The sequence below is a fragment of the Xenopus tropicalis genome, chromosome 2 (genome assembly GCF_000004195.4).
Source record: "Xenopus tropicalis strain Nigerian chromosome 2, UCB_Xtro_10.0, whole genome shotgun sequence".
In the NCBI taxonomy this organism is placed as follows: domain Eukaryota; kingdom Metazoa; phylum Chordata; class Amphibia; order Anura; family Pipidae; genus Xenopus; species Xenopus tropicalis.
The window spans coordinates 120,206,639-120,216,556 of NC_030678.2; the positions used below are offsets into that span (position 1 = coordinate 120,206,639).

At 37.7% G+C, this 9,918-nt stretch overlaps 1 protein-coding gene across 1 annotated transcript in view; it reads right to left on the reverse strand.

Annotated features, from left to right (window-relative positions):
* Window positions 1–8,734, reverse strand: part of itgbl1 (integrin subunit beta like 1) — a 94,187-nt gene extending 85,453 nt beyond the window's left edge. Inside the window, exons 1-2 of the mRNA XM_002937085.4 lie at window positions 8,456–8,734; window positions 581–786 (exon numbers count right to left, since the gene is read on the reverse strand). Coding sequence (XP_002937131.2) covers window positions 581–786; window positions 8,456–8,547 — 298 coding nt within the window. The 5' untranslated portion in view covers window positions 8,548–8,734. The remainder of the gene's footprint in view (window positions 1–580; window positions 787–8,455) is intronic.
* Between the last annotated feature and the right edge of the window lie 1,184 nt (window positions 8,735–9,918).

Genomic DNA, 9,918 nt, shown 5'->3' on the forward strand with positions numbered 1-9,918 from the left:
AGGCACGGGGAAAATCCTGATGCTGTGTTTTTTTGCTATCTCGTTATACTGTACCAGGTATATACATTTTATATATTTACTGAAAGGACCAAAGTTTTAATAATGTTAAATTATATTTCAAATTACATTTGTAAGAGGTAATTTATCAAGTACAGAGCACAGAGATTAGTGTTCTCCGATGAATACAGCACTGCCTGTATTCAGCAGTACTATATTCATAAGGGGTAGGGGGTCATGTCAGCATCTCCCCACTGTTCCTTACCCCCTTATTCCCCTTACTTGCACATCATTCAGACACACGTTAGGGAGGGCTGGAATTGTATTTTGAACCGCATTCTGGATTTCTTTATCTGGCATGAGGTTCAGCCACCTCAGACATCTGTCAACAAGTATTAAGAGGAATACTTTCTGCATCCCATATTGAAGATTTGGGGTACATTATTTACTATACATATGCACTTAGGTTGCATTTATATTGAATGCTTTGGTGACCTCTACTACCCTTTTACATAGAGGACAATCCATCCAGTTAATTACAAAAAAGGCACACTCAAAATCCTATATTATTTTTCAGTTTTACCTGCACATACTTGTCCATCATATGTGTGGCATACCCAATCGTGGCACTCACATAATGGCCCATAGTATTTTCCAGGTTCCTTAACTTCGCACAAGCATATTCCACAGTCACAGGTTCCCCTGCCACTACATATTGATCCATCTGGAGCTCTACAACGCTTCTCTGATACAGCCGGAGGCAATCTGCAGGATGTTGAGGGTAAATTCCTACACAAAAAAAACAAGATTGGTAACTGCCAAAAAGAAATCCTTTTACTAGTGCAAGATACAGCACATGTGAATATCAGCTTTTTCTAAGATGTTCTATACCTTCTTTAGCTATAAAATCTAAAATTTGATAGATAAATGCTTAATGTAAATTTTAAGCAGAAACTGCTTTTAAAAAGGTAGTTTAAATGTATTTGTGGGTTTTTTTGTAGCATAAGAAGAGGAGAGATTGAAGGAAACTCTTCTAGCTGAAATTTCTCTGTCCTTTCTAGAGGCTCTGCATTTCTAACTTACAACAGCGAACAATAAGCTGAAAGTCAAAAACTGTGATATATATATATATATATATATATAATTTCCAAATAAAATTAAAACATAATTGTGTTTAAAGAGCATCTCCTTATTTAAACAGTACCTCTCGGAATTTGGTTCTCAAAGACAGCTGGACAAAATAAGTATCCACAATCAATGCATGTTTACACAAAATCCTCAGGAGTACACAGATGGTTCTTCAATTACTAAATGTGGATCTGTCAAGCTGGAAGTGTCACTGATTGATGGACATCATAAGTAGAGTCATAAAGTATTCATTCCTGATGAGTCTGGACACTTACCTTAGAGAATGTATTGATTATTACATGGTTCCCTTATACTCTAATTAGATCCTTTACCTTGACCCCCTTACAACCTATACACATTTTAATGTGCTAATACTCCCAATATTCAAATTGTGGTTCAAAAACTCAAATGTAAAACTACGGTATCTAAAAGCAATTTGAGATTTTTGGGTTTTTCTAGTTTTTTCCAAGCTTGTAAACTCAAATTCCAGGTATTGGAGTTTTTTCTTATTCATAATTTTGAAATTGTTGGTTTATTCGAGGTAGAAAAAAAACTTTTACATTCACAAACTAGAAAATTGATAAATAAGCCCATTAGCAGTTGTTCCCCTGCCACAATTAGTGCCTAGAGCTGGCATGAAAATCTGGCACATGGTATGCAGCACTGACAGCTTTTAAGTACAGGGATCTGTCTCTTTAGTGTTTCTGTCTTGCCAATCCTGACTGATGGACAAAAAAAGCAGTGGAGATTCTAGGGATACTTCCGACTGAGGCAGCAGCCCTAATGCCACCCCCTTTCTCCTGCTCTGTGTTTACAACTGTCTGCTGTTAAAGTTGCCAGAGGTGGCTTTTTGCCGCCCCTGGTAACTGGCTGCTCACTGCCAACTGAGGCAACGTAGTGGCCCTGAAAAAGGGGCATTACAATGAGGTCTTTTCCATGTGTCGCATTCCCTGTTTCCACTATTGGCAGGTACTGTCAGCACTGCATACTCAGAGTGGTGCAACTTTGTGTTCCACTTTGGAGTGCCCTTAGTATTTTTTAGTTCTCCTCCTAATTTTCCACACACCATTATTTTTTCCACTTAGTTAATTTTGCGTTGTATGGAGCCGTTAAAGATAAAGGAAGCCAGACCTGCGCTGTAGTATACATATAGTTGTGAAGTTTTATTAAAAAATAAAAGGACTTGGAAAGCAGGTAGGATATAATTTGACCTGGCCTCTATATCTGTCACCTCTCAAAGTAAATCTGCAATAACGAGAACAGAAGGCAGAATCCACCCACGGATGACAAAATGCGAATACCAAATCTTGCTAAAGAAAGATAATATAAGCTGTCAGTGCAACCTCTGAACTGCATATTCGGAATCTGCAGGTACAAATTCATCTGAGGAAAACATAATAACAGAAATGCACATGTTAAAACAATATAAGATTTATTCTGCAGAACACACACCACTTCATTCTAAGTAGAAACACAAGATGTACTAATGAAGAAATAAATCTCACCGGAGAGTAGATATAGTACAGTATGGTGCTTAAAAATTCTGGGGGAAAACTATTAGTGAAAAAGAAAATATTTTTGAAATAATATAATATTCCAGTATTCACTATTTAAGAGCAAAGGTATAGGATCTGGGGTTTTGCAAATAAGGAGTTTTTCTTAATTTGGATCACTATACTTTACAGCTACTAAAACCTGTCTAGGAGATGGAACCATAACACCTTTTTGACAAGCAAATTAATGGCAGTAACAAAATATTTCATCCCAGTGTAATAGAACTCGATTTCTATGGCACCAGTAATTCTAAATCATGATTCATTCAAGACCATTATTAATGGAAAAGTACAGAGATTTTAAGCTCTTCAAGACAAGGCCTTCTCATTTTCCTGTGATTTTTTTTTTTATTATAAGCCTCCTCTTTATTCAAATATTTTCTTAAAGATGAAAGAAAGAAATAATGATGGTGATGAAGTAGAAATACTCATTAGGTAGACAGCATTCCATATGGTATATCACATTATAAATATGGGCATATATATTACTATTGCTACACTCACATGTAAAAATACATATAAACATATATACACTAAACCAACTGTATATCTTGAAATCATTATAGCCTTGAATATTATGCTTGTCTAAGAAGTCATCCAAGCCACTCTTACAGGAATTAATAGAATCTGCAACACCACCTGGAATCCCTGCATTGGCTCCTGCTTCTCTAACCTTCTACCTACCAGGGAAGATCCTTGGGAGGTCAGAGTTCGACAACCCCCCAAAATAAATTCATTCATTTAGATAAACCAGAGTCTGAACACAGAAAAAAACACATGTCACATTCTAATAATATTACATTGACCTTTTGCCAATAGAAACTCATACTAACTCTAATTTAGTACATTCTGAATGATGTCTGACTGTATCTTCCGATACACTCAGAAACTATGATGGAAGAGGTGTGGGGTAAATATTTATAAACAGTTGATTTAACTGAAATATGCACTAAATAGAGAATAGTTAATATAGGGAAGGGGTAAACAACATTAGCATGCTAGTCTGTGGGTTATTGCCCCTTTCTTTCAGGACTGGTGAAAGTTCTGAAGTGGCTTCATAAAGTTGGAACCACACGGGTTTGTTGTAGTGCTTGACAAAGGGGCAGTCCTTGCCTCGAAACGTTGCATTTTCCGCAATAAAGTATTTGAAGGGCATAGTCCCGTATTAAGCTCCTGAGTGCCGTTGCTATCTACCTATTCGGAATTCGTGGGGAGGGTGCCGATCCCTCCGAGCACTGTGCACTGAGCGGTGAAAGGTTATTGGAGAGCTGAGGGAGTGCGGGTGAAGGTTCATTTTGTAATATTCTTCTTGCCCCAGTCAAATGCACCTAAAATGATAGAAATGCCCACTATAGTCATTTCTTTCTAGCTTTATCTGTCATGTAAGTCATGTAAGTAGTAGGATACAGTAAATTAAATTAAACGTTAAGTAATGGTGAATTACCTTACTTTAATATTTGCTAAGTGGCTTTTACAGAAGGTTCACTAGATTTTACTGATAAAGCACAGATTTATTTATTGGGGTGTTTCAGGACTTCTGAACAAAATCTATAGACTTGTCCTTTTACTTTTCAAGGGGTAAAAGCAATATGCTAAGAATTCCCATCTTGAACATTTAGCACTAATGCTGTAAGATGTTCGTTATGTGTACTCGACAGTAGTAAACTGAAAAAGGCCTTCTCTGTATATCAGCCTGGGCCATAATATGGTATGTTCATCTTTCTGTGTACCACCAGTGGGAAGACATCTGTTTCTATTGCTTACAAAGCCAGTTTTCTGTATATTAGTCAATAGCTTGAAATGCTAATTTGTCTCTCATATGCAACAGCAGTAAAGTTGGAACACTGTAGTCATTACCGTTTGTACTTCTGCAAATTAGGTTTGATTTTGTTTGTTTGGTTTTTTTTTGTGTGGCCTTTTATTTGGGATTAACCCTTTGATCTCTCCTTGCCCAGTGTTGACAGACAGCAAGCAGCAAAGATCAAGAAGTAACGCAAAGACTGCAGCACTGTCCGTAAGGGCAGCTGGTGCTGTAGACATACAGCAGGCAAAAAACTACATATGCAGCCCTGTTTTCGTTTAAACAAAATAACTATATGGGATCTATTATCAGAAAAAACCCAAAAAATGACATTGGTATTTCCCATAGTGTACTGTTTAAACAAAGAATTTAAAGTTTATAATCAATTCACTTTTTCTCTGTAATACAGTATGACAATGTGTACTACTTGATGTTAACTAAACCACCATAAGCCATATGATGACAATTGTACAGAGGTTTTTTTAATGTCTGAATAGTATATTTTACCCATGTGCTCCATATTAGAGAACGACCTTTCATCTGAAAACCCCAAACATGCTAGATAATAGATCCCATGCTGTACAGTCAAAATCTAAATGTAAGATGTTGCACAGCTGATTGATATTCATTTTCTCCTTATTTAATGGGTAAGCACACATCAGTTTTTCTAGCTCAACTGGTACACATTTGGATGCACAACATCTATGCAATTAGATGCACAATGTGTCCAACAGGAGATATTTACTTGTTTTACACTGCTGGTTTACAATGGTTTATCTACACCAGAAGATAAACATATAAATAGCCCCAACCACAGCCTGGATGACTTTAAAATCACTGTTATCGAAGGCAATTGCAAAACAGAAATTGAACAAAAAGTGTGGGAATACAAATTTATGCAAACCTTTAATACTCTGAAGACAGGACTAAATTTAGACCATGGATAACTACTTAAATTAGAAACCGTTGTACACATTAACAAAAAAAAATCAGATCTGTGGAGACTACAGACTACTACAGTAATCTGCAACCTATTTCACACATCTAATTAGCGACTGGTTTGGATGTCTTTGCATAACCCACCTCACCATAGGCCTGCTCTACTTGTATCCAGAATAGTTGGGACCTGGGGTTTTCTGGATAAGGGGTCTTTTCGTAATTTGAATCTCCATATAAAAGGCCAATAAAAAAATAATTTAAACATTATATAAACTAAATAGGATGGTTTTACCTCCAATAAGGATTTCTTACAGTATACTGTATCTTAGTTGGAATCAAGTACAAGGTACTTGTAAAAAAAACAACAAAAAAACTAAATAAATCTCATACACATATTATTGCTGAATGTGCCACATTACAAAACTCAAAAACTATAACTGTGCTATTAAGTAAAATAAACAGAACACAGAAGACTACTTAAAGGATTCATTCCTAGTTACACCATTGCCACTGTGGTACGTATGCCTGTGTCTCATTTACACCCACCATTTTACTATCCACACATTGAAATAATTGACCAGAATAGACCAAACTTCCCTGTGTGCATTTATGCAGCCTGATCTCTATAATTTGAAAGATATTTCACTTTAGCCAAGCGACACTAAAAACTATTAGAAGGCTTATTTACAAAGGCAAGTACAGCCACACACAAATTTCCATGTGTTGTGAAACTGATCAGCAGCACGAAGCAGAACTTGATTTTACCCATATCTAGTAGAATTAAGTCTAAAGCAACTGAGAAGAGAGCAATTCCAGTGCAAATAATTGCATTTTATTGATTTTATTGACTTCTTTTGAAGATAATTTAAGTTATATTGGAGATGTTTTAGTTATAATGAACACCATTTTTATAACTCAGTGGTGTTGTATAGTGTCTACACTATACAAAAAGTGGGTCCACTAAATATCCATGTGAAATGCTGATTTGAATAAAACAGCACAGCACAAGCACAGGTGTGGCTCTGTAATGCTGGCAGGCTTCCCAAGTGATTATAATCACCATGTATCCAGCTAAAGTTAAACTTAGCCTTTCTACCAGAAGCTCTTTATAGTCTAGTCTTGGATACGCTTGAAACAATCCCATTCCATCACCTCCAAAGACAATACTGATTATAATAGGTAAGCAGTGTTACACAAATACCCCAGACCAGTGCTGTTCAACACTGTTCACACCTTTTAAGACCCTGCATTGTTCACAGCTTTGTTCACCTGTCCACACCTCAGACTGTAAGAGCAGCACTGTCCACACCTCAGACTGTAGGAGTAGCACCAGCATTGTGTCACTGTAAGTACTGCAATAGAAACTGTTAATCTTGGCGTGGTCATGATCAGTTACTTGGGAAGTCATGATAGGTTTCCCTGTTCCTTCCCTTCTCTGCCTGCCCTATACTGACTATGTGTGCCATACTCTGCCTGCCCTATGCTGCCTGTGTGTTCCATACTTTGCCGCCCTATGTTGTCTGTGTGTGGTATACTCTGCCTCCACTATGTTGCCTGTGTGTGCCATACAGGGTATTGTGATCTTAATTATAGCAAGACCCCCTTATCCTAAGCATTTTATATAATAAGTCCCATACCTGTATAAGTCCCCCTACACTTCCAAGTATAATAAATTAGGAGAATTATTCTAAAGATGAATGATTCCATTCCACATTAAAGCATTTCCCTATCCTCCCACATGAGACAGGTGGCAGGAATCTAGCGCAGAAAGAGGCCATGCACTAAATACACGCTTTCATATAAAATCTGTGGCTGTATTTATAAAATAATTATTTTGCAGACCATTGATGCATAATCATACATTTTACTGTGTATATAATATGCAGCATACATTTTTCAGTCTTACCCGTGTTCAACTACACACTTACTGCACCTGGATAGGTAGTTTACTATGTACAGTATAAATATACAAACATGCTAGTGTTATTTTTCCATTTTACCATAGTACATTTAATACTGAGCAAACAGATGGCTCACATTTGCGTCTTTAAAAGCAATAGGAAAACGAAGCCTGGCCAAGTAAAACCAGTCCGGATGCCAGTGTTATTTAATTGTGACACAGGCAAGCTGCAAGCACTACAGACCAGAGACTTGTACAGACACTGGGTGTATCATGGAATATTGTTGCATAATAAATAAAGCAGGCAAAAAGTCAAAATTGTCTTCACATTTTGTTCCACAATTGAGTATTATTCTTTGTACAGAATAGGTCTTTGCTGTATTAGCTCTTTCTTGATTTATTGTACTTAGTACTTTTTTGTAGCAGTAAATATTACAGAAGAACAAACTGCAGCAGCTTTATTTGCCATTACTGGTAACTGAGTTCCAGGAGACTCTGAAACCTGCCACCTGGTTTCTTTCACTTCCCTTGTAAAATAGACACAAATGGAATCCCTACCCTGAATGGCTAGTTTGATTATTTAGATGCATTGCGCAGACTGTACTTCTGTGAAGCCATGCAGCAAAGTAAATCAGTCATTCACCATATAGTTGTAAAAGTATAAGCTGGCAGTCACACTCACTCTAACTAGGGACAAAATAATCCATTTGCAAAACAGCTATGTTGTTAATACATCACCAAAACACTGTATTTAATAAGTGTCCGTCTGCTTGTTTGTCATAAGATAATATGTTGTGCCTACTTTAATAACAACAACAGTGCCAGTGTATAAGAGCACTTCATTTTTAATTGCACTACAATATGAGGCATAATAAATAGAGTTAGAAATGTTTAGTTATAGAAAATTGAGTCTGTGAAATCCTCTGTGTTTTTTTCATTAGTCCTTTATAAAGAAGCAGAAGGAAGAAAGCTAAGCTCATTAAAAAAATATATTAAATGCATGTATGGGAAAAAACAGCCATCACTGCAGGCTGTTTCCCAAATGAACTAGCTAGAATCGTATCCAAAACCCACTGCTAATGCAATACATTAGTATCAGGAAGTGGTGTGTGCATAAATGCAACCCGCAGTACTTACTTCAGACTAAATGAAGGGCTGGGTGGCACAGCGGCGAGGAGGCTGACGAGGGAAGAAGCCCACACAAAGTTGATGAAGGCTCCAGCGTGCATACTTAGGTCCAGCCTGGAGTGTTAGCAGCAGAATAAAAGCACAATTTCAAGTAATTCTTTCTGGTAGTGAAGCTCACACTAGAGCTGCTGTTTTTAAAGCTGGCCAAAACCGGCTCAAATTCTATCCTGCAAAGTTCCTTTGATTAGCTGCCTGCGAGGATTTGGGCAGCACTCTAGGAGGGAACCTAGTGCCAAATCCTGAAGTTTACAGTCTAGTCAGTCAAGTAATTAGAAACAGTTGGAAGTCCAGATGTTTTAATTTGACATACAAAGTACCCTGTTCATACATATTCCCTCCTTTCAGACAAACTCATTCTTGAAATACCTGCAACAGGCGTATTATCATAAAACACAATTGTTTCAGCACTTTTTATTAAATTCTAATAAGTATCTGAGGTATGCACAAAACATGTTCTGTGGAACTGATGAGCCATCATTTCTCCTGCAAAATTCCAATGATCTGTCTCAAACAATGCAATGCATTTACTACTAAAGAAGCATTCGGTGTAATCCAGGGGTCCCCAACCACCAGCCGCGGACCAGTGCCGGGCCGTGGGCTGTGTTACAATGGGCCACCTCTGATCCCTGCTTACAAAGTGGCGTTTGGAAGATGTGCTGCATATGGCATAATGATACGCCAATACATATAGCGCTGCTGTGTATGACTCGCTGGCACACATTACACCATGTCAGTGAGTCATACGTGTCATACAGCAATTGCTTTACATGCTTATTACCCCTAGTAATAGAAATGTGCGCCCTGCCCCCACTGGTCCGTGGAAAAAATTTCATAATTAAGAACTAGGCAGTTGGAGAGGGCCCATTCACAGGCAGATAATCTGCAAAGAGACAAACCAGCAGATTAAATTTGACTATGTGTGGGCCTTCTGCAACAGATATATAGCAGAAAATCAGCCCAATATCTATTGGGCAGGTTTGAAAGTCTTGTTGGACGAAAACTGCATTGGGCCCTATTATGATTTGATTCTTGACCTAGAGGGCAACAGATTGGATCAACCTGATTTGGCCAGCATATAGGTGGCCAATTTGGGTAAAGATGTGTCATTCACGCGTGGATCTTAACGGGTATGGGCAGCTTAAGTCTTTGCTGATCTGTAATTGCAGCCAGAAGGAAAACTGATCATATCAGGGACTGCAGACCAGAAGTAAAACCCAGAGAACCAGAAGTAAAACCCTAAGAGACACACACAAAATGCCCTTAATGCTAGTTCTGCTTGCTTTGCTATCCGCACTGATAGAGCTGATTTAGGCAAAAAAAATGCACTTAACTTATTTAAACCCATGATTAATGTTGCATCCACCCCCTTTTTTGGGGTCTGGAAAAAAAGATACAAAAGCAAAACAAAAATG